The sequence below is a fragment of the Cyrtonyx montezumae genome, unplaced genomic scaffold, assembly GCF_038088225.1.
Source record: "Cyrtonyx montezumae isolate F1298 unplaced genomic scaffold, pur_monq_1.0 scaffold_2, whole genome shotgun sequence".
Lineage (NCBI taxonomy): Eukaryota > Metazoa > Chordata > Aves > Galliformes > Odontophoridae > Cyrtonyx > Cyrtonyx montezumae.
Window position 1 is genome coordinate 23,827,455 of NW_027071936.1, and position 24,659 is coordinate 23,852,113.

At 42.5% G+C, this 24,659-nt stretch overlaps 2 protein-coding genes across 7 annotated transcripts in view; one reads left to right on the forward strand and one right to left on the reverse strand.

Moving 5' to 3' along the window:
* Positions 1 to 16,411, forward strand: part of BMP2K (BMP2 inducible kinase) — a 59,527-nt gene extending 43,116 nt beyond the window's left edge. For both annotated transcript variants that reach the window (XM_065736613.1, XM_065736614.1), the window contains one exon: positions 11,027 to 16,411. In XM_065736613.1, the coding sequence (XP_065592685.1) occupies positions 11,027 to 12,456 (1,430 nt within the window). In that variant the 3' untranslated portion in view covers positions 12,457 to 16,411. The remainder of the gene's footprint in view (positions 1 to 11,026) is intronic.
* Positions 16,412 to 17,039: 628 nt separating this feature from the next.
* Positions 17,040 to 24,279, reverse strand: PAQR3 (progestin and adipoQ receptor family member 3). Of its 5 annotated transcripts, none has more exons than XR_010622224.1 (8): positions 24,092 to 24,279; positions 23,861 to 24,023; positions 22,123 to 22,278; positions 21,253 to 21,450; positions 19,869 to 19,959; positions 19,379 to 19,527; positions 18,508 to 18,711; positions 17,040 to 17,453 (listed from the first exon to the last, which is right to left on the reverse strand). XR_010622224.1 is itself a non-coding variant. In XM_065736610.1 (7 exons), exons 1-6 carry the CDS (start codon positions 24,274 to 24,276, stop codon positions 19,385 to 19,387), a joined length of 936 nt encoding a protein of 311 aa, XP_065592682.1. In that variant the 5' UTR covers positions 24,277 to 24,279; the 3' UTR covers positions 17,040 to 18,711; positions 19,379 to 19,384. The 5 variants fall into 5 exon arrangements, 3 of the variants coding, with proteins under 3 accessions (XP_065592682.1, XP_065592683.1, XP_065592684.1); XR_010622223.1 differs by having other exon boundaries at positions 17,040 to 17,816; XM_065736610.1 differs by having other exon boundaries at positions 17,040 to 18,711.
* Between the last annotated feature and the right edge of the window lie 380 nt (positions 24,280 to 24,659).

Genomic DNA, 24,659 nt, shown 5'->3' on the forward strand with positions numbered 1-24,659 from the left:
TACAATGTTATTTTCTGGCTTGTTCCTTATAATTATAAAAGCTTTAAGAGATGTGTACCTCATTCAAGGAATAAGAGAGAAGGTGACCAAATAGAAAGTGGAACATAGTTAATGTTTTAAACTATTCCAGTATTTGGGAATGTTGTGTTTTAACCTGGCAGCAGCCAAGCCCTAAACAGTTGTTTGCTCTTTGTCCCCCTCCCTGTGAGATGAGCAAGAGAATTGGGGGTGGGGGATGGAACAGAAACAAAGAATACCCAACAGAGAAGAACTTTCAGACTGAGGTAAAAATTATTTACTAATACAGAAAAGCAAGAGGAAGAAAAGGACAACAATAATTATGTTAAGAATATAATATGTATTTATAAAACAAGTGATTCACATTCAATTGCTTACCACCTGCTGACTGATGCTCAGCTACTCCCAAGCAGAGGCAGCCCCCTTCACCCCCCTCAGCCAACTCCCCTCAGTTTTACAGTTTTTTCACATGATGTTATGGCATGAAATATCTCTGGCCTGTTTAGCTCAGGGCTGTCCTGGTTCTGTCTCCTCCCAGCTCCTTGTGCCCCCCACTCCCTTGCTGGCAGAACAGTATGAGAAGACTGAATGGTATGAGAAATTGAAATGTCCTTGGCTCTGTACAGCACTGTTCAGCAGCAACTAGAAACATTGGTGTAAATTGCCATCAACAATGTTTTTCTCCCAAAGCTAAAACAGCATCATACCAGACACTGTGGAGAAAAGGAAAAAAAAAAAATCAATTCTGCTTCAGCTGAAACCAGGACAGGTGGTGGTGGTTTCCTCCACCCCTTCAGTAGCAGAGGTAAGTACTGGGAGGAACTGAAAAACCCACCTGATCAACATATGGTGTAAGAAGCTGGTGCCATCAGAAGAATTTTGTTTTCTGTGATCGTGGAGTAATTTATTGAGCACCATGCATGCTGGTGACAGATTTGTCTACCTGTCTTGAAGGGAAAGGATCCTAGCCCCGGTGTTGGCAAGGCCTGTTGAGAAGGATTTAATCTAGATTTGAAGGGGAGAAGGGATGAAACCAGACTTGCTAGAGTTGAGCCTAGGGGCAGCATGCCAGGTTTTCTGCAAGACAATTCCAAAATGTCAGAAGTCAAGCATGTGGGGTAGAAGGCAGGCTTGGCTAAACAGGGATCCAAAGCTTAGGTGAAAAAGAAAGTGTATGGCTGCTGGAAGCAAGGTCAGGTGACATGGAAAGACTACAGGGATGTTGCTTACTTTTGTGTGGCCAAAGCTCAGCTGGAGTTGAAGCTGACCAGTACTGTGGGGGGCAATAGAAAGTTTTCCTAAATACGTTAACAACAAAAGGAGGACCAGAAAGAACGTGACTCATTACTTGATGAGAATGATTATCTTACAAAGAGGGGCATAGACAAAGCAGAGATGTTTAATCCCTTTGTAATCCCGCAAGTTAGAGGACTATGACTGCAATAATGATCAACTCCCAGACAGTCCTAAACTTGTGCAAGATTTGCTGTTCTACCTGGATGCACAGGAGTCCATGCGAACTGATAGAATTCACTTCAGGGTGCTCAGATTTGATTGATGTCCTCACAAGACTTCTCTCAATTAGTTTTTCTACCGTCTTGGGAATCTGGAGGGTTCTCAGTTGACTGGAAGCTGGCAAACGTTGTTCTAGTTCTCAAGAAGCATAAAAAAGAAGACCCTCATAAATACAGATTTAATTTTTTATCAGTCTTGCTTCAGTGCCTGGTGAAGTTACGGAGAAAATCATGCTGGGAGTTACTGGAAAAGACCTAAAATGCAATGGTATCATTGACCACAGCCAACACATGTCAGTGATGTGAAGGTCCTGTTTAACTAATTGAATCTCCTTTTATGACAAGGTCACTCATCTAATTGACCAAGGGAAACCAGTTGATTTTATCTTTACTGAAATCCCAAAGGCTTTTGTTACTATTTCTCACAGTAGTCTTCTAGACAAAATGTTCAGCATATGACTAGACAGAAATAACTGATGGGTGAGCAATTGGCTGATAGGTCAGGTTCAAACAGTTATAGCAAATAGGGTTACATCAAGCTCCTCAGGGCTCTGTTTTAGGGCCGTCACTCTTTAATGTTTTCATAACTGGATGTAGAACTAGAAGGAGTTTTGAGTAAGTTTGCTGATAATGCTAAATTGGGAGGAGCTGTTGACTCTCAAGGGTGGAGAGGCCTTTGCAGAGAGATCTAGACAAGTTAGAGAGCTGGGCAATTGCCAACCACGTGAAGTTTAACAAGAGCAAGTGCTGAATTGTGCACCTGGGAAGGGGTGCAGACTAGGGATGTGATGTTAGAGAGCAGCCCCACAGAAAGGAATCTAGGAATCTTGATCAACAGCAAGTTGAATGTGAGCCAAGTATTTCTGGTCAGCCAGGAAGACCAACTGCATCCTGGGGTACGTCAAGCATGGCATTGCCAACTGATGGAAGTGTTTGTCCTGCTGTACACCATAATAGTGCAGCTTCACCTTGAGTACTTTGTGCAGTTTTGGGCACCACAGTACAAAAAGAACGTAAGCCTATTAGAGAGTGTCCGAAGAAGGGCTATGAATGTGTGATGAGTCTAGAGAGGAAGGTGTATGAGGAGATGCTGAAGTCATTTGAAGTCTTCAGCCTGGAGAAGAGGGACTGGGAGAAGATCTCATTATGGCCTATGGCTTCCTGACAAGGAGAAAACAGAGGAGCAGGTGCTGAGCTCTGCTCTCCGGTGACAGTGGCAGGACCCATGGGGAATGGCATTGAGCTGCATCAGGAGAGGGTTGGGTTGGATATTAGGGAAAAGATTCTTCACCAGAAGGTGGTGAGTATGGAACAGGCTCTCCAGGGCAGTGGTCATGGCACAGAACTTGCTGGAGTTCAAGAGGCATCTGGACAACGTTTTTATCCATGCCTTCTGTTTGTGTGGTCCTTTGTAGAGCTGGGAGTTGGACTCAGTGGTCCTTATAGGTCCCTCCAACTCAGGATATTCTATGGTTCTGTAATTCCTTAGTTAACCAGGACAGGGTGTGAGATTGACCTTGTTTCCTTATTGTGTGTGTCTACATTGCAAATAAGGAGTATGCTATCACTGCTCAGCCAGGTCTGATTACTGACTTGACTTCTTGAACCATTATGAAATGTTGATGTTATCAATACAGATTACTTAAAATTGAAGACAGAATGAAAATTTGATGTTATTAAACAGTGAGTTCCTGTTGAAGTGTTCAGCTTTAACAAGCTTTGGATTGGAATTGTGGTCTGTTTCTGTTTTAGTTGCTGTTGTGTGACATGAGTATTAGGTTCTTAACTGATACTGTACGTGGTCTGCAGCTGGGTAGAGTCACTTAAAAAATTTCTCTTGTTTAGGAGGTTTTTGGGTAATTTGAAAACACTATTTGACTAAATAATTTTATTATCTGATAGAAGATACTTGCAAAGAAATCGAAGATCCTGTATTTAACCTTTTTTTATGTAACAGCTTAACGTAATAACATAAGATGCTAATAGTCCAGCAAAATAAGTGCAATCAGGTATGTTCCCACATGTCTGGGAAAGCAATGCAAGGCCAAGGAATATGCAGAGACTGAAACTGGAAATCTGAAAACATTTACCACCGTATCTGGAAAGATTCATGGGGTGCTGTGAGTGGTGTATTCTAGGAATTTTCCCTGGGAACTTTAGAGTCAACTTCAGGTTGCTGCTGCAACAAAGGTCGCCAGGAAGGATTGTCTGGAACTGGATGATGTAAGTCTGCCTGTTCATCAGAGCTCTGCTGGCAACTCCTCTCAGGTGGGAATGGACATCAGCAGCAGCATGTGCATCACTTGGCCTGAGCCAAAATACTGTTGTATTTCTTCTGTTTTGTATCGTTCACACTTGGTTTGTATCCCATTAAAAGTATGCTTGAAAGTGCCACATATGAACTGGCTATAAACACTATTTTATTCCTCTGTATCTGTGGAAAATAGAAATGACTTAGCATGTGAGGTGGCTGGAGGAGGAAATTGTGTTCAGAAGGAACTCTGCCATTCAATCTGATAGATTAAAAAAAAAATATTGCCAAGATTTCTCTAAAAGAAAGAGGGGAAGCTAAAAAAAAAAAAAAAAGAGAACCATGAGATGTTTGTAGTGGAAAAATTGGCTCCTGTAGTCAGCATTTGAGAATGGAAACTGTTGGTTCACAGGTATGTTAAGCAGCTTTTGTTCATATGTCTTTTGTCAACATCTTGAGTGCTTCGGAGACTCAGACAAGATGCAACTTGTCTGCTGTTTTCAAATTCTAAAAAGCAAATATAGTTTAGTTTGCTGTGAAAATTCTGGATTTAGACTGAGCTAGATTGCTTTGTCTTTTTTTCTTCCCTTCAATTTAATTCTGAAATTGACAAGAGTAAGAAAATAGTTGAGGCAACTCTCAAATGATGCAGGTAAGCTGTATAAGGAGTAGAGATGTTGGAAAACTGACTGAGATTTCATTACAAGTGCTGATGTGAAGCTGTCTGCCAGGCATTTGGCTCCTATGGAGGATCTTAGTGATGTGGCACTTCTTACAGGAATAAAGCTCCTATTCTGTTCATCTGTTTCTGCTCTCCTGAATGTTAGTAAAGATTGTCTTTTGTGCTGCAGACGTGAGAGTTCTTGATTAACTCGTTTGGTTTTTTTGAACATAGGGAGGGCAACCATTTTCCAGTTTCTGTGTGCTCTCTGTGTGGAGACCAGGGATAAAAGGAAGCTCAGTTCTATGGTGTCTCTGTTTTGAGTTGTGGGTTGCCTTCACTTGTTAGTGTCTGAATGATCATTCTATGTGTATGGTGTGTGTGGCTGTGCCAGTGGTGTGCTTTTTCTTTCCAAAATGCTTTGTAGCTTTGTGTTTGTTTTTTTTACCAGATCTTAGAGTAATCACAGTTGCCCTTTTCCACGCTTCAGCATGCAGACTGCAAATATTGGCAGGAATTTTTAAGCAGTAGATGATAGGCAGAAGTGATTTTTTTTCTAGAAAGTAAAGGTGGTAAGCAGTGCAAATCCATTACAATATTCAGCAGCTGCTGCTCTGGTTGTTGTCAAAGAAATAGTGCAGACTTAGTTGCAGTGTGCTGGTAATCCTTGGGCCTGACATGTGGCAAATTGCTCTGAAATGATGGCGGCAGTATGTTACCAATTCCAAGAAAGCTGAAAGCCCTTATGCCCTGCTCTTTGGTCACCCCCGCGGTACCCTCCAATGATGAACTAGCAGAAGGCATGTAATTACTGACGTTGTTAGAGGGAGTTCATCCTCTTATAATCGGATGTCTAGAAAAAGAACATCAGAACAGAATTTTTCCTTGAAGATTGGGATCTTCTTATATGATTAAAGATGTTCCACCTGGCTCGCGTTTGAGCAAAGAACAATCGTCTCCTACAAGATGCAAACCTGATTAGAAGTGTGCTAATCTGAACAGTACATTACAAACAGATGTTACTCCACATATTTCAGCTTTGTAATAAACATTTATCTGAACAGCCTATATAGCAGTTTAGTTTGAGAAGATTGCATGAAATCAACATGATGGAATGCTTCATTTTTGAAATCTATTTGACCAGAGCATTAAATTGTCATTAACAGAGGAATTTTTTCCTTTGGGGGCATTACGTTTCTATTTGTAATGTTTTTAGTAGTCAGTTTAATAACTTCTTTAGGAGTGAAAGATGTGAATTGTAGCTTGAAACACTAGAAGACGTTCCTGTCATAGGTTTAAAGCCAACAGCTGTGTGGAGGAGACTTTTGTTCCTTCTGTTTGATTTTGACACACATCCACTGCAATTTTCTCCATTACTCCATCACTGGAAGTAAACTGAAGACATTGCAGATGAAAAAGCACATCCAAAACCAGTTTCTTTCATGATTTTGGGCATGTCAGCCTGAAAAGTATGTGAAAGTAATGTACTCAAGTCTGCTTGGAGCAGCTGGCTGTTCGTTTACAACACCCTGACCCAAACAGAAGAGCAAAACAAGATATTTGCTGTTTCTTGAAAAACAAAAACTGGGAGGGAAGGGGGAAGAAAGGGCAAGTCAGGTCACCACTCTTGAAATTCTTGACATGAATAGCTCTTTCTCATCAAAGTATATAGCAGGAAGAGTTGCAACCAACAGTGTCATTTGACATATATTGCTTGCTTTCTTGATGGGATTCTGCATGTGGAGTTGTGTAAGTCCTGAAATTTTCGTACTGTTGAGCTGTTACTGTAGCATGCTAAAGCAATGGTCTGATTGCCAATGGGTAAGGAATGTGTACTCACTTCCTGACTTCACCCCTGTTCTAGAGATTACAGTTAGATTTCAGAAAGAAGTTCAGGATGCTGATCTAGATTGTCTGTAGACTCCAGGTGATTGATTTCCAAGGTCACTTGCTGCATGTTTTCAGCAAGAGTAACAGCTGTAGGTGTGCCTGTGGCATACTAGGGTGGGTTGTATGCTGATACCAGTGCATGGGATGTGTTTTGGGAGGCTGATATGTGTCCAACTGTGCTTTGTCAGCTTCTGCTTGGTGTACATCCTGTCCTGCCTGCAGAGGTCTGCTGAGAGCTGAACCTTGTGTGGCTTCAGTTACGTGTTCAGTATATGTGAGCTGCTGTTGATACGGTCCCTTTTTTCCTGCTGGTATCCTTTGCACTGTGTTTTCCACCGAGTATAACTGTGGCAGCAATTAACAAATAATATTTATATTCTTTTGTTAAGATATATTCTAGTTTGCCTCTTGTTCAAAAAACCTTTCAAGTCTTCAGAACGTGGAAATTGTTTAAAAGTATGAACACTGTCAATATCCACTTGAGGTTTGTACTCAGATGCTAAAAAGGTTGTGTGTTATTTTCATCATGTGCATTGCTAGAATCTAACCTAGAAATATTTGGGTTTTTTTTCTCTCCTTTAAATCTAATTACATTTATGTTAACATTAGTGTTTCCGTAAATACGGCAAACAGCAGGATTTGGAAGATGTGGGGGTTTATAATGCAACGTGAAGACTGTACCTTAGGGAAATCTAAAGCAAGCAGTCAAATCCAGATTCTAATTTAGTGGTAAAGCAAATATGTAGTATTTAAAATTACAGTAGATAAGAAGCAATCTGACACCAGAAGCAAACAAGAAACAGCTCAAAGCCCTAATCACCTGATGTTTTCAGTCATTTTGGTCATCTCGGTTTTAAATCCATACATAAAATACGTTACTGTGGAATTCCTGTTCTAAGTTTGGGTATAAATGCAAAATGGCTGATGAATAAAGAAACTAGCTAGCAATTTTATTTATTTATTTATTAAGAAATCTGTCTTGTAAAACTTAACATTCCAGTTGAAATCTAAGCATAGAGAAAATGGCTTGGTTCTCTGTTGGAAGTTGCATGCTTATCTGTGGAAGGAGGTATGTTCTGAAATGAAATAGCTTTTTGTTTTAGAAGAACGGGAGATCGTGACCTTCTGCTTAATTTTCTTATCGTTATTCTTCAGGTTTTTTTTGAGGAAGAAGGAGTACATGTATTCATCCCTCTGCTTTTTCAGTCCTGAAACCACACTGAGTTGATTATAACTCTGCTAAAAATAATTGCTTAAATTTAAATGGAAGGTGAAGCTGGTGCAATGTCGTGAGTTGAGCTTATTAACAATTGCTTTAATGAGGAACATCCCCTGTTCCCAGGACTGTCAGCTGCTAGAGATTTAGGAATTTGGTACTGAGTACTTGTGTTCGTGGTGCACGGTATCTTAATACTTCAGGGTGATTAGTGAGATATGTTAATGTTTGTAGTCATGTAGAAGTGAACTGGATATGGCTATTTGGTTATCAGTAAGCTGTTATTGGCCTAGCTGTGCAGTTTATGATGAGTTCAGTTCTTCTGGTGTTGGAGTTTGCTGCTGTAAATACAGTAGCATTTATCTAGATCATGGGCTGCATTAAAAAAAAAAATTAAAAAGCTAAATGTGCTGATGGAGCAGAAGACTTTCCTAGCTTGGAGAGTTAAATAAACTCTGAGTTTCTTGTGGCTTTTGAAGATACAGTAGGTATTTTGGTCCAGACCTGGAAGTGCTGAGATGAACAGGGATCTAATGATTGTGGCAATGAATTGAATGGACTCGAGATCCTTAAACTTATACCTGACTTTTTTCTACCCAAAAAACAGAAGAGATTGTCCTAGGTAAATATTATACTTGTCCATTTCTATTGCTTTTTAGTATAAGTGAATTTAGTAATTATTAATTACTTAATAGTAAGTAAGTAAGCCTTAGTAATTTTTTGGACACTTTTTGGCAGCTGAGAAAAACTGTTTTTCATAAGGGCTTGGAATCTTAAAAGGGCTTTTTTCTCTAAAAGCATTCCTTCAAATGAGCAATGAGATTGTACTTAAGGATACCTACTGCTCCTCTTGTGGGAGCAAGACACAACGGCTCATCTCTTCTACTGGAGGATGTTACCTGCTGCTAGTAGCACAACTGTCAAGACTGAAAATATTCCAAAATTGAAGTTTCTGGAGCTCCTTAGTATGGTTGCTGTGCTTTGGTAATAACATGTGTGGAAAGAGAGGTCTGGGGTCTCTTTTGAGAAATGTATGTCTAATTAAGGTGTGTAATTCTTCACAACAGACAGAGGTGTGTAATAATAGCCCAACTGAGCGTGGTGCTCCTTGCGTGCTGCTTCTGCAAACCCACACTCATTTGTGTCTGTTAGCTTCTCTTCTGTCTGTCTGCATTGTGAAGCAGTTTAATCCATTCACAAAAATGTGGAAAGTGGTACATTTTTATCCTTAGTTGATTTGATAAGAGTATGTTGCCTCCAAGTTTAAAATGCCGTTAACGTATGGGCATCATTTCTACACTTGACTAAGAGCTGAGGTTTAAAAGAGGGTGAGATCTTGCTTGATGTTCACAGGGCATTAATACTGAAAGCCCTGATTTTAATTACAATCATAGAATAGAATCATTAAAATAGGAAAAGGTTACGAAGATCACTATCAACTCACCATCACTGTGCCCCTTAAACCATGTCCCTCAGAATAGAAAATAAAACTCTCAAAGTGATAATCTGTCAAGTCCACATTTTCCCCACTGTACAGTAACAGAGTCAAGCAACTAAATATCTTGGAGTAGGATAAATTTCTTGTCTTGTAATTAAAATGGAGGGCTCTAAATTTCTGTAAGTTACTCTAGGAGGAACACTAGATGGTATTAGCCATCCACTACTTGGTTACGTGTTTGTTAGATATATTTTGAAGTATTGATGTATTTACGTAATCAGTTCTGTCTGTGTAAAAGTTTTCCTGTGTTTTGCACGTAATTGCTGTTCTTCTGAGCTGGGTCTTGACTTCCCACTACACTAGGGTGTGCACCTCACAGCTTGCAGCATACCTGATCTTTAGCAGTTAAGAATTCAGCTCTCTTCAGGGAAATGGTCTTATTAAAAAAAAAAAAAAATTGTTTCTGCCTATGGTATGTTGGGGACCTCCAAAACATTGTGGTGGCCTCATGAAATATGAACTTAGGAACAAGGACAATGTTCTTGCTGCTTTGCAAGCTTAGAAGTGGAATCGTATGTGCTATGCACGATCTCAGATGCAACCAACATCCTGCACTGCGTGAGTTTTGTCCCATGACATTGAGTGATTTGTACACTGAAAAGTAAGCCCCTAAAAATTTCAAAGCCTGAAAAAAAAATTTTCAAGGCAGGTACAATATAGGAATAAAAGCAAGTGAACTGGGAAAGATGTTGTAATGCAAGCAGTATTTCCACTGTGTTCATCTTTCCTTAATTGAAAGCAGACATAAGAGCTGCGCAGCTTTAGTGGCTTATTGAGAGGGAATTTGGTTTTGACACTGTTCTGATCCCAGTCTAAAGATCGGTACCCACGTAATACTCAGTCTGGAGCTGCTGTAACAGAGCCCTGTTGCTGTCAAGTTTTAGTACTCTATGTGTATGGCGAGCTGAATTGTCATTGCTTTTGTTGATGTTACCTATTCAGCTGTATTTCTTTTCAAGTTTATATGATCTGGGTCATAGAGAAGAGGACATCTCAAGAGCAAATATACTTTCCCCAGTTATAAAGCTGTTTTGCTTTTCATTCCTATTCTCTTCAAATAGACTACTGAAACTCAAGTTTTGCTCATAAAAACCTCTGTGCAGCAGCATAGCTTCAACATATTGAAACCTGTTTTGCTTGTGTGATTAGTACTGTATTAGTGGCATTGTACAAATGCATGTACTGTCTACTGTTGCCTTCTGTTTGTGCTGACAAAGTTTTTGCAGCTCCCAGCATTTCCAAGCCAACCACTCTACAAAAGAGTCTTCTTAGCTCTAGTTGTTAAGTGTCAGGGATAAAGATGTCAGAACAGAATAAATGAGGTTTCGTTCCCCTGGAGAAACTAAGCTGATGGATTCTAATTGCAAACAAACAAGGAAAAAAACCATTTGTTTGAAACTTGTTAGTTTGTTTTTTGTTTTTTTGCTTGAATTGCTACACTGGAAATTAGAAGGGACTGGATGTAGAGCTTCGGTGTCACTGCAGAAAGATGTGCTCAAAGCATGTATTTGAAACCCCAAGGAAGTATCACCTATAAAAACAACAACAACAAAACCAGCACTAAGTAAAAGTCTCCCATATTGCTCTCTCAACATCAGCTCTGTTGAGAGAGGCTGTTGCAGCTGACACTGAGTGGTCACTGGCACTTGGGGGGGGTACCTCTTCAGATGCACTGGTGGCTCAATTTCTCAGTGAAGAGTCCACGCTTTTTACTAGTGATTTAGTGGAGAAGTATTCAAGATTATTTTCACTGATTACATTGCTGTTTCCCCAGAGATATCACTGTCTTGTATTTGTGCCTGGGGAGTTAAGCTAGAAGCTCTAACTAATCCCTCTTGAAAATTTAGGTCTGATTTTTAGTTCTTTTCCCTCCATTTTTACAGAATATATGTTTGTTTTGTTTCCTTTAGCGCGTGGCTGTTGTGAATAAGTGTTTATTTTAGAAGTTGTTTCAAAATTATTTTTCAATTTTTCTCAGATTCAACTGGAAAACAAGTGGATAACTCAGCCAGCAGCCCAGGAAACAACTTAGGGACCCCAACCAAAGGTGGAAGACTGAGTCATGCTTTTAAAGATCCCAGACCAGGAAGGAAGACTGCAGAGGGACAAGTGACAAAAGGCGGTGATGAGTCAGAGAGCGATTTTGAATCAGATCCTCCATCTCCAAAGAGCAGTGAGGAGGAAGAAGAACAAGAGGATGAGGAGGTCTTGCAAGGTGAGAATGGAGACTTCAATGATGACAATGATACCGAGCCAGAGAATTTAGGCCACCGCCCCTTGCTCATGGACTCTGAGGAAGAGGTGGAAGAAGAGGAGGAGGAGAAGCAAAGTTCTGACTCTGAATCTGATCATACCAAACAAAAATTTGTGGAAGGGCTCTCAAGCAGTAGATTCAGAGATGTCATGGGCAGCAGTGAAATTAAAGAACCCAGTTTAATGCACACACCTGAGGTGCCAACTACTGTCATCAAAGTGAGCCCTGGCCAAGAATTTGATGTGTTTGGGGCAGTGCCCTTTTCTTCTCTTCAGCCTCGGGCAAGAGAGAAGGGTGACCAAGATGTCTCTTCTCAGACTGCATTTCCCAGCCTGAGCCAGGAGCAGGATGACTTCGATGTTTTCACCAAAGCTCCTTTCAGCAAAAAGGCGTCTCAGCCAGATGACCAGGTGTTGGGAACGAAGACACAGTTCTCACCCACCTCACCACGGAGTGTTGACATTTTTGGCTGCACCCCATTTCAACCCTCTCTCCTCCCCAAGATGAGTGGGAGTAAAGAGGACCTGTTTGGGCTGGTTCCTTTTGAAGAAATCACAGGGAGTCAGCAGCAGCAGAAGGTGAAGCAGCAGCGCAGCCTGCAGAAACTGTCATCCCGCCAGAGGCGTATGAAGCAAGAGGTCCCGAAGAATAATGGGAAGCGTCACCATGGCACCCCAACCACCACGAAGAAGGCTTTGAAACCCAACTACCGCACTCCTGAGAGAGCCCGCAGGCACAAGAAAGCGGGTCGCAGGGATTCGCAGAGCAGCAATGAGTTCCTGACCATCTCTGACTCCAAAGAGAACATCAGTGTTTCACTGACGGACAGCAAAGACCGAACCAACCCTTTGCAGGCAGATGAGAGTCTGCTGGATCCCTTTGGAGCCAAACCCTTCCACCCTCCAGAGCTGATGCGTCATCCTCAGCATCAGGGGTTTGGTGACAGCCGTGGGGATCATGGTGCAGTGGTAGTGACTAGCAGGTCTTGGCAGAGCTCCTTGCATGGACCAGTACATGCCGGTGATGGGCTGAAAACAGATGATTTTGGTGCAGTCCCCTTCACAGAACTGGTTGTGCAGAGTGCACAGAGCCAGCAGCAACAGGCGCTAGAGTTGGATCCCTTTGGAGCAGCTCCATTTCCTTCCAAACAGTAAATGCTTCCAGTGGATCCCTCCTTCCACCTGAGTTGCTTAGTAGTGAGTTCAGTTAGTGGAGTTATTTATCTGGTTGGCAGGGAGCTGGGCTGTACAGCTTATTCAAGTAAAGAGAGGCATGGCCAGCTTGCACGGTGGAATGCAGAAAGATAGCAATTCTGAATTTTCTTTTGAGGAGAATAGAAATAATTAAAAAAAAAAGCAAAAAAAAAAACAACACAGGAGCATCTTTTTCTGAAAGTTGGCTCCCAGAATATAAAGAGATGGGATTGTGAATTGGTGTCCGTTGCTGACATTTGGACCTGGAACGTGTTGTCATCTTGCACTTTTGCATCACCTTCTCAGCACTGGGCAATGTGCTGTAATGGAGGGAAGGGGAACAGGCAGAGATCACATGAAAAATGTTTTCCAAACTTTACAGGTAGGCTGAAGGAACTATGGTTCTTCTTTGTCTCAGTTGCACTAGACCTAAGAACCTAAACGTACTAATATCCAGACTTACATACTGGGAATAGTCAAGTCTTCACTTCCTAAATGAAAACTACCTTTATTAATAGTAAAATAATGAAGCCAAGTCATCAAGGAGCTGTGGGCCAGAATTCCAGAGCATGGCTGTGGCTTTGTACCTGCTAGACGCCTATGCAGCTGCAGAGCTGAAAGGCAGATTATTTTTTTGTGTGCCTAAATGTTCAATTTTATTTTTTAATTTTTACAGTAAGTGCCATTAATGTAAAATAGCAAACTGGAAGTCTAGAGTTAAAACTAAAGATGCAGAGACTATAACAGTTCATGAAATGGAATCTGAATATGTAGAGCAGTAAACCAGCAGGGAGGCAGCCAGTGTTTGCAGCACTTTGAAGACTACTCAGCACACTGGGGAAGAGGGTGGTTTACGTGAGAAGGTCATCTGGCATGGATGGAGCATTTCGGATTCTTGGAACTGTGAAATGCACCATCGGTTTTATCTGACTACAAATTGGGGTTTGTGTCTGAAAATGCATTTTCTTTTCCTCTTGAATTTCTGTCACAAAGAAAAGGTGTGTTGTGTCAAAACTCATGTTGTTTTATAAAATGATAACTTTATGAAATGACTGTAACCTAATATTTTCAACTTCTGATCAATCTGTTATTGTTCATAAGTGTATTTTTTAAGGAAGTTTGCTAAATGCACTGAGCTTCGAAGAAACTTCCCTGGACCCAGCTTTGTTTCAGAAGCAGTAGCAGCAGGTAGCCTGCAGGTGCTGTTCACTGCTGTAGCAGTAAGCTGCATTTCACACCGCGACGCCTTACCAGCAGGATCGCTGTCCTGCCACGTAGTACCTCTGAGACATCGGGTGCACAAGGCATGGCTAAAAGCTTGGAGCTTGCAGTGCTGGTAGTGATGGGAATGCAACGCCAACCGGCTCGTTGGAGAGATGTGGTTACCATGTCTAAATGGTGACACCGTGTGCTTCGTAACTCCGCTGCCTCACAACCCGTGCCAAGCCACGTACACTGACTGCAGAGTCCATCAGAATGGTGCACTTGGCCTTGTTTCTATGGCAATCCTAAGGAAGTGGAAGGAGGCAGCTCCTCTGCTTGTCTTAGCTTTACATCCTGCTCCTCTGAATGTTGAAGAGCGTTCCATGTTTGTGAAAGGAGACTGTAAGAATCGGTGGCTGTTTCGTCCTGCCTTTGTCTCCTCCCCTCACAGGATGTGAAGTGAAATATTGAGGGTTGCGGGGTTCGAACTCTACTGCTGTTTTTTGAGCTGTTTTTGAGATTGGTGAGGGTGGGAGGTAGATCCCTTAAACATTTGCTGAAAATGGTGTGTTAAAGACAAATTCCTTTTCTCCTTTTGGAGCTCGTTTTGATGAAATGCTGCCTCACACACCCAGTGAATTTGTTTCCCCTAGACCTGGATTTTGAATCTCACTGGTAAGTGTCTGTACACTTCAGTTACCTTCCCCTCTTTTTTTCTCTGACAAGGTGAAAGAGAAATTACAGCTCTGCTTGTTTAAGAATGACTTTTTCACTTAGAAGTTAAGCTTTTAGGAGTATGTGAGTAGAAGTGTTTCAACTCTATTTGCACAGGAGTTTCTTAGGCTTTATTACTACTGTTCTCACCAGTTGTTTTTTTTGTGCCAAAGGCTGTAAGAACCGCATGCCAAGTCTGTAGCATTTTCTGATACTCAGGTTAACTGCGATTTTGTTTTTATGTGCGTGCTTATTAGCTGCCTTCCTGCAGTTTCCTTCTGAACTGTCACTTTCCTTGCCTAAAGACAGTTGTTGGAACAGAATATTATGAATAATGGGGCAGATGGGTGGGGAAAAAAACAAGAATAAAGCAACAAGCAACTGACCTGTAGTCTTAAATACGGCCAGCCCTCATTCACACCATGAAGTTACTGCTTTCCCCAGTGGAAGAACAGCTTGAGGGCTGGCACAGCCGTTAGGTGCTTAGTGTGGGCCTCAATTAAGGTAAATCACAAGAAGAAAGAATCACATTTGATTTTTGTCTGATGTCTTCGAAGCTTCAGGTTGAAGAATACAACAGAATTTCTTTGTGTGGTGGATTTTTGACTTTTTTTTTTTTTTTGACAGAGTGCTCACACATGGTTTTATTACAGTACAGAAAAGCTGAAGTTGAGTTGTATACAGAAACTGATAGGGGAGATAAAAGCAAACTGTAAACCCAAGTTACTCTGAAACTGGCATTGTGCCTCTGGCTGCCTCTGAGTTGCGGCCAATGATTCTTGCTTTCTTGTGGCCTTAATAAGCCTTGATCTTTGTACTATACTTATGAGACAACTTTTTGCATATGTGCAATTTCTGTTCCTTGAGTTAAAAAGATTTTTTTCTCACGACCGAGATGAGTATGCCTCACTGTGTTGACTTTATGTGGTCTATTTGGTTTGCAGCTCGGGTTTAAGCTTCAGCTAAGGTTTGACAGAGGCAAAATGTGGTACTGCTGGGGAATGTGGCATCTTTTTGCCTTTATTCAGCATGTGTGCCTCTCTGCCTGTGCACTTGTCTTTCATAGAGTGTATCGTGACCTTACCTGAAATACTGGAAAGACCATGTGCACTTAGACTTGTACCATAAGTCTGTGAAGACAATGATAACAAGGTAAGGAACTGACGCTTCCCTTCCACCCAGAGATATCAACTGATTTTTTTTAACAGTTCTTTCAGTGTGCTGAATGACTGAAGCATAGACCTGTCAGAACCAGCTGCTTAGGACAGAGTTTCTGTCAAAGGTACTAAGGAGCCTTTTATGGTTACGGTCACTGAAAGAAAGATAAGATGTAGAGTTTCTCTGCAGACTCTCAATAGCCGTGAGACGTGTGGAATTGCTTTTGCTGACTTGTGTCATGTGGGACCTGCGGAAACCAACCTTCAAGGAAGTAATTTTTAATCATTCTGGATGTCCCAGTTAATAAAACTAAGTACTGTGAAAATAAGTTGGTATATTTGCTACTGTGAGAATAAGAGTTTATCTGGATTTTTTTATACTATATAGTGTATTTTTATATATGAGATATATATATAAAATATACACTCGCTCGCACACATCGCACTGTGTTTTTAGTAACATTGCAGCCACAATCATTTTGTTGGAACAAGGAAGAGTGAATGAGGGAAACCTGCAAGAGGAAAAAAAATGCAATGGGTGGCTGCTGAGTTATTTTTCTACAGCGCTTCTCTTCAAAACAAAATTGAGGAAGCGGTGTGTATAGCTAAGTTTGTGACTAAGGCATCACCTAATATTAAAGACCGTAAAATCTATTTTAAAATTGCTGGCATTCAGCTTTTAAGTGCACTTTCCTGAACTACACTTCCATTTCTTCTTAGACTTCAAGTTTTTAAAGCTTTTTTGTGTACCACTAAACAGAGAACTTTAACGTTTTTTTTTGTGAAACTGATGTATGTCGTAAATACTGCAGTTGTTAAATAAACAAACGTGGTAACAGTGATTTTGCAGGTCTCCTTAAACATGGCATTATTAAGGATTCTCATTTAGGCTGCAAGTTATTCTATAAGCAGTTATTCTATAAGCAGTGCTGCTTCTGGTTGCTTTTTGTGGCTGTAGGTTCCTTTTACTGTTAATTTTAGCAATTGTTATATGAGCAGCCCACTGTTGTCATCTTGGTTCAACTTCTTGATAATACATTAAGTCCTTAGGTTCAGTATTAATCCTTTAAGCCTTCCTGCTTTCAAAACCAGAAATGGTTTTGAAAGGAAACGTTCAGATTCCTAGGTGCTAACTGAAGCTTTATCCCTTTTCAGTGGCCGTAATTTTAATATTCATTGCTTACTCCAGACTTAGTTCTGCACTTAATCTTACAGCTGTTTCTTTTCACTTGATTTGACCCATTCTGCCAGTTATTTAGCCAGAGCAGTTTTTTGGAGACTGCATCTACTGGTTTTACTCTTACTTAAACTGAAGAAAATCAAAAGTGTAGAAAGATTGGGAGCTGTAGCAGAACATGGGTACTGTAGCTCATTCCTGGTTGTTCAGTCTTCTGCCTGTCACCCTTTACAGACACTGTGGTGCAGCAATTCATGTGTCATCTAAGAGTGCTCTGTTAAAAATGTTATGAGTAAACATCGAATGAACCAAAATTTATTTACAGGTTCAATATTTACAGAAAAGGCCATCATGCAGTTTGATACACTTTGTAAGGGTAATAAAAACGTACAACTTAATGTTTTCTTATCTGGTGAAAACTGCTACAGTAGTTGGTTTGAAATCAAACAAAAAAAAATAGCAAACCGTAAAGTATGTTTTCAGTACAGAGTCACACATTCTTCAAATGTTTTTGTTCACGTAACACTGAAAACAGGTTTTAACAATTGCAGGGTCCTTGTCAGGCTTCAGCAGTAGTCATTTAGTGCACTTGAAACTTGCTTTGCTGTCAAGTTTAAAAAGAAAATCAGTGTTCATACTGAAAGGCTCAGAAGTCTGGGATTTGAACTTCAAATGCATTTTGTTCTTTCCAGTAACTGTTTCTGGAGCTGGGAAGAAAAAGAACAGCAAATCCTCACTGAGCTTAACTGACAGCATTGCTCTCCAGTGTACCAGTAGAAGAGGAACGGTCCTGCCTCCTCTGTCCCCGGCATGAGATAAATACTTGCCAATAAATGTCTGTCACTATTCCCTTGGCCACATCTCCTTGGCACGTACCTTGTGTGGAAGGCTGAGGGAGCTGGGAATATTTTGCCCAGGACAAAGGCAGCTTCAGTGGGACCGAAGAGCACCCTGCCAGCCTCCAGGCTGACACCCACTGAGCTTCTTCATGCTGGGCACCAGGTATCTAACAACCTGCAAAGCTGGCATCTCCTTAGTGGTGACATTACAAGACATGGTTTAACTGCACACTTAAAAAAACAAAAAAAAAAAAGGCTGTCTTTTTACTGTGGAAAGCACATGGCAGTAAGTCACTTCGCCTAATGAAGTGTCATCTTGAAAGGCCAAAGTTTAGCGATTTGAATTCACAGCAGTCTTACTACTTCAGGCTTGTTATTTGTACCTGCTAAAAGAACATGAACTTAGAAAAAAAAATTCCTTGCCCCTCTACTAAATTCAAGGTAACAGCAAGCGTGAGACTTCTCCTGAAATATTTCACAAGGTTGTATTCAGAAGCACCAAAGTGCTGTAGAGAGATTTGTTGAAGTAATGGCACCACCTATACTTGAAGAAGCAATTCAAGATTTGAAATCAAAACGGATGTTCTCTACTGTATCTATCTCCCAGAAAAAGGGAAACAACTAGAAAAGTACAAGACTCCACTGACTTTGACATTATACACTGCTGTACCAATGTTGAAGTGTACACACATAACTTAGATGATGATTCTGAAGGATGCAGCACGCTGTAGATCCAAGACCTACAGTTAATCATAGTTTTAAAAGCACACTACTGGGAGCAGGTATTTTGTTCTGTGCTTGATTAAAACCTGAAGACGTGGCATACGGGCTTGCTAGCTTAGCAATGGTATGCAATTCTCTTGTTCGTATTCGCCAAGCAGGAAAATAATGCAGTGCTCTGAGTACTTTTTTTACAGCCCACCTTTTTGTTGTCCCACTCGAAGGAAGACCTGCTTTGTACTTGATTGCAGAACAGGAAATGACAAGAAGAGAATCAGATCTCAGAGAGAATGGCCTCAAGTTGCACCAAGGAAGATTCAGGTTGGATGTTAAGAAATAATCCTTCTCTGAGAGAGTGGTCAGGTGCTGGAGTGGGCTGCCCAGGGAGGTGGTGGAGTCACTGACCCTGGAGGAGGTGTTCAAGAAACATTCAGATGTTGTACTGAGATGCAAACAATGCTGCTTTTTTTTTCCCCAGTGTTCCTGGTAATTTACCATCCCAGTGATTAGGGTAACAGTCCAGAAGTTGGAAAAGAATCAATACTTAATTTCATAGTTCTGCATGTTTGTAAGGTTCAGACTCCCATAGTCAGAAATTTCACTGCAGTGCCTTTGAAAGACATTTGAGAGGAAAAAAAAAGTCACTTCTTATGCAAGGTAAATAATCGACTCTTACCTGACTGTCCAAAAATCCAATGCTTAGTAGGCTAAAAAAAACTGATGAAAACCCTTAATTAAAGGCTACGTAGAAAGAAATGTTGCTAAATGCTTGCAACTGTTGTCAAACAGAGCTGTTATGGACCTGGCAGAGATCTCTCCAGCCTGCTCTAAAACTCTGCTTGAGGGCACTGCAGCCTTCCAGAGCCTCACGCAATGCAGCAGCAGCAAACTGCCTGCCATCAAGGTAGCTGCTTGTTCATTCACAAGAGAACACTACACTAGTAAGCATTTTCTCTGAGGGAACTAATTAAATTAGAGCAACTAATAGAACCTTGTGACATGTTAAAAGCAGGATTGCTTAACTCTCTACTTATTAAAACCTCATATTCCCATAAGCACAAAGACTGCTCTACCTTCACTCATAAGTCCACGCTGTGCTCAGGACAGGGCTTGCTGTGTCGGTATTGCATGATGTACACTGCAGACTGGTGCCACCAGTACAACATCACTACTGCAAGGATGTGCCATATTTGGTGACTAGAACCGAGGTAGTTGAGCTGTCCTGTGGGGAATGAAAAGGGAAAGTAGTGGTTAAATTTGCAGTAACTCATGCAAGGCAAGGAGCAGGAAGACTCTTCAAAAGCTCAGTCGCACATTCAGCTGGCTGGGAGACAGTGTAAGTTCTTCAATGAAGAGAACAAAAGTCATCTGATTTCTGTTTGACTCAAGGGCACGCAAAGTTTGACTTCTTTTGGTGTCAGTGCACAGTTTCACTCTACGTAGGAGCACTTAAAGTAGAACATAATCAACTGTTCTCCCATAGTAAACTCAGGGCTCACAGCAAATACTGTGACACTGCAGGAAGCTCAACGGAAGAAAAACACCCACAATAGAATTTCATACCTGGAAAGTATCTTTCTGGAACTTTAGAAATATAGAACAGAAATGCTACAGCAGCGATGAAATACATTACAACCACACGTGGAGCAAACTCCTGCAGAAGAAAAGGAAACTTTCTTACTCTGCTGTAAGGTAAAAAATATTATAAAATAATTATTTCAAAATACATTTAAGAAAAAAAAAAAAGGCATGACAGAATGGAATATTACTTTGCACATTATCTATCAAACAGAACAGAATCCAACTGAGGAGCAAATGCCAAAACTTGGAAAAACTCTGAATGGAAGGCCCCAGGAATACTACAGACCAGGCTGTAAATTAACCAAACTAGGTGCTGGAAAGCTACCCACTCACATGAGTTGTTGTCTTGTTTGTTTGTTTTCCAATAACAGAGTTTTATTGCTGGAAGCAGAGCATATTCTCTGAAGTCTGGAAGGAAAATGAGTACCAGTATCTACCATTCTGCTCTACCAGGACAAACTAATTGGGAAGGGAGAGGTAGCAATGATTGCTTGCTTATTTGACTTTTACAAAGTGAGTCTTCAGTATCTTGTCTAGAGATTGTATTTATTACCAACACTGCTTTTCCAGATTCAGCAGCAGCCTTGGACCAGGCTAAATCAGCATCCTGGAACATAGTCCTCCTGAAGTGCCAGTCTTAAGAACTTTCACAGGTACCACGTGCTATGAAAGCAAAGGTCTTTTTTAGTACCACTAGAGCCCTGGCTACTGGCTGTGATTCCTGGGGGAATATTTTAAACCTTGGGGCATAATTCATCTTCTTTAGCAGTGCTGTACTTCCTGTTTTTCAGAGCTAAGTAACCTTTACCATAATTGTAAGTGGTAAAACAAGAAAGGGAAATTAGTTGGGTAACTTAACGGCGATATTAAACAAGTTATGCGTGAGAGACAGTAGGCTGTGTAGGCAAATACCAATTCTGCCACAAACCCGGGGCTCAGAGTGGGATGACTTCCCACCCGTGTCTCCTGGATCCCCTCACCTCTGCAACCTGTGCATCCTGACTGACTGCTTCCCACTCGCCTGCTGACTCAGCTCTGTGCTCCAGCTCCTCGCCCTGGGGTGTGCGAGGGCGTGTCTGACCTGCACAGTCTGCTCTTCCCCTCAGGCAAGCACACCGTGGTCGTGTTTGCATCCAGGTGGGTCTTCTCACGGTGCAGCTTTAAATCAGTAAAACAGATTTCATCTACTCAACCTGTTTATTGGCTTTCCATAAATCGGAGCGCTTGGGCTGTAACATCTGAAGGAAATCTGTGCTTTAGGAAATCTTCACTAGCTCTACTTCCCCCTCGTTTCCAAAACGAGACTGAGGGAAGACGGTCAGTGCAAAGCAAAAGCAAATCTAATTTCTGTATTATGTTCTTTTACCTGAACAATAGCTGCACCAACGCCGCCGTTGAGTGAAACCCAGTGGATAGTAGGAATAATGCCATATCCAGACACTGAGCAAAAGATGATGGAGCGCAGCCTGCGCCACTGCTGCGTGAGGTAATTGGGATGGATCTGAACAAAAAACACTGCCAAGATCATTGCCAGCACAGTGATTAAGTACACCTGACGCCAGTACTGAGGAAAAAGAAACAAAATCAAGTTCGTAGGTTTGCTCATCTGAGGTGAACTCTGGGTAGAAAGTCTGTGTTACTAAATGCAATGATTTATCAGCGTTCTTGTCACTTCCATGGCCACAAATGACTGTGCTTAAATTAGCGTGTTCTTATTAACCCACTAAAGGGGAAGGGACTCTTATTTCACACTTAGTGAAGACAGTGTGTGAAATAAAACTTATATTAAGTATAACAATGCCTAAGAGGACTACTTCAACTATCAGATCACTACAGCCTTGTACAGGGAGCAGGGAAGTTACAAAAGTGGAGGTAGTTTAGAACTCCAAAGCAAAATAAGCTCATTTCTCCCCCATATAAATGTTGGAAACATTTGAATTACTTATGATAGGGGAACATCCCATTATCGGCCTCATGCATTTGACAAAGGCAGGACCTGTAAAGTTTACACCAACTTTCTAGTCATTTAAATATTGTCCAGAGACTCATGCAATTGACAGCTTAAAATTAATCTCTTAAATTAATCGGTTACTTCTGCAAGCAAAGTTGTGCATAGGTCAGGACCCGTTCCTATTTCTATCACTGTCCCCTGATGGATGTGCCACCTGGACACCAAGTGACAAAGCCCCTTCCTGACACGACGATGGGACCACGGGAACAAGTGACTCAGACTTACTTTACTACAATAAAATGCATAAAACACGCCTGATACGTAGCAGCCTAGGATACCAATGGAAATTCCTGCGTAATCTAACGCCATCCATCGTCGGCTGGTCTTCTCTGAGCGATGACAACAGAAGAGATGATATCCTACTGAGCAAAGCATACAGACCTACACAGATATCAAAACAAGGACACATTAATTTCTTGGTAACAGATGGGGATTAATGGGGATTAAGCTTCAACTCTGAAGCTTAAGAGTCCAAAAGTGACTTATTACATGTTTTACCAAACTGCTTGGTGTAGACAATTATGATTTCTGCTCGTAATCAGTGGAAACTAGCATAACCTCTTTTGCAGATGAAACAGAAAACTTTGCAGGACTTGATAACTGCAGGCTGCAGCAAAAGAAATGAGGGTACTGAGGCCTAAAGCACGTGGCCAAGAGCGGTGCCAGCACACACAGGAGCAGGACCCTGACTGCCTAAGTACAGCCAAAATGAATTCAGTGAGGCCCAGCTACAACAAGCAGAAACCAAAGCCCAAGTCCACCTCAGGTACCAGCACTGCAACTTTGGTGTGGGAAGACAGAAGCGACTGACCTCCCACAAATCTTGGCTGGCATCAATTTATTTATTTTTTTCCCTGAGAAACAGAATCAGAATAGCTGGACCTGAAGGGGATCCAGAAGGATCACTGAGTCCAACTCCTGGCTCCACAAAGGACCACCCCAAATCCAAACCCTATGTATGATGGCATTGTTCAGATGCTTCTTGAACTTCGACAGCTTAAGGACATGGCTACTGCTCCAGTGCTTGACCACCCTCTGGGGAAGAGCTTTTCCCTGATATCCAACCTGGTGTTTTTGTATTTGCATTCAACAGGTGTAAGAAAGGGCACAACAGCAGTATTGCACCATCCAGCAGGGGAGTTCTCCCCTCTACACAACAGTTTTCTATACTCTTCAGGGAATAGAAACAGTATTCGTCAGTCATCAGAACTACACTGGTGGCCAGGCATACTTTTTTAGCATAATCTAAAAAAGCTTCAGCTGATGATGGCACACATGAAGCGCCATCAGTGCTGCTGAGGGCAGGTTTAATTTGAGACATGCAAACTTGTCCATCTTGGGCAAAATGCACAAGAATCCCAAGTCTGGCTGTACATTAACATCAAAGAATCACCAAGGTTGGAAAAGACCTCTAAGATCATCTAGTTCAACCATTGGCTGTACCCCACCAAAAAAGACAAACCCACGTCTCTCAGTGTCATATCTCCACTGTTCCTGAACACCTCCAGGAATGATGATGCAGCCACCTCCCTGAACAGCCTACGCTAATGCCTCACCGCTCTTTCTGAGAAGAAATGTTTCCCAATATCCAACCTGAACCTCCCTTGGCACAACGTGAGGCCATCACCTCCTGTGATTGTGTAGGAGAAGAGGTTGACCTTCACCTCACCACTACCTCCTTTCAGGCAGCTGTAGTGAGCAGTGAGGTCTGCCCCAGGCCTCCTCATACTGAACTACCCCAGCACCTCTCGTTAAAGCTCATGCAATCAGCCCCAGCCCACTGATCCACGGCCGAATTTTGTGCTCTAGTTGGTGATCAAGCCAGGGCCATTTGTGGCCACAGCGCCCAGCAGAAACCAGAACACAGCCCCAGCCTGCCCAGCTGGCGTTCTGCAGCCTCTCTCCTAGGCCAGCCGTGCTTTGTTCTTAGAAGACACGGCTCAATATCGAGCCGGTGCCCCACCTGGAAGCAAAAGAGGCAGACGGCGCAGATAACGAAGTCCTCGCGGGCGGCGCGGGCGGCGGGCAGCACCACGGTCAGGTCGCGGATGCCCAGCGTGAAGAAGAGCAGGAAGCCCAGCAGGTGGCTCCAGATGTTGACGCTCTCGTTGGAGAGGATGAAGAGGCTGCGGGGAGACGCGGCGGGGCTGAGCGGGGCTCCGAAGCCCGCTCCCAGCCCCGGGGACGGCCGTACCTGCGGAGGCAGAGGCGGGAGGGCAGGTAGGCGCGGTAGCCGTCGGTGATGTAGGGGTTGTCCCTCAGGAAGACGGGGATCTGCTCGTAGGTGTACAGGCGGATGCCGCGCGGCAGCAGCACGGGCCAGTACTGATAGCCGCCCAGCTCGATGTAGTGCGCGCTGCGGAGCAGCTTCTGCTGCATCCTGCCCGGCCCGCATCGGCCCGCGGCCACGCGCGTTGCGGCGCTCTGCGGCGGGCGGGCGGCGCGGGGTGATGACGTCACGCCGGGCGGAGCGCCCCGCGGTGCCCCGTGCTGCCGCCTGCTGGCGCTCAGCGGCGGGCGGGCTTCGGAGGGAGGGGATGCCTCCCTTCTCTGGTCCCTTCAGGCAGACCGGAACGAGGCAAATGGGGCAGAAAAAGGCGGTTTTAAAGTGAAGATGGCTGGCTGCGTGCGAGAGCTCTGGCTAGTTCATCGCGCAGCATCAGTTGGATCCCTCGCCACACATCTCACTCTGCTTCTGGGGTTGGAGACAAGAGTGGGGATCCTTGCTCATCACTTACCCCTCCCCTCTGTGGTCTACAAAT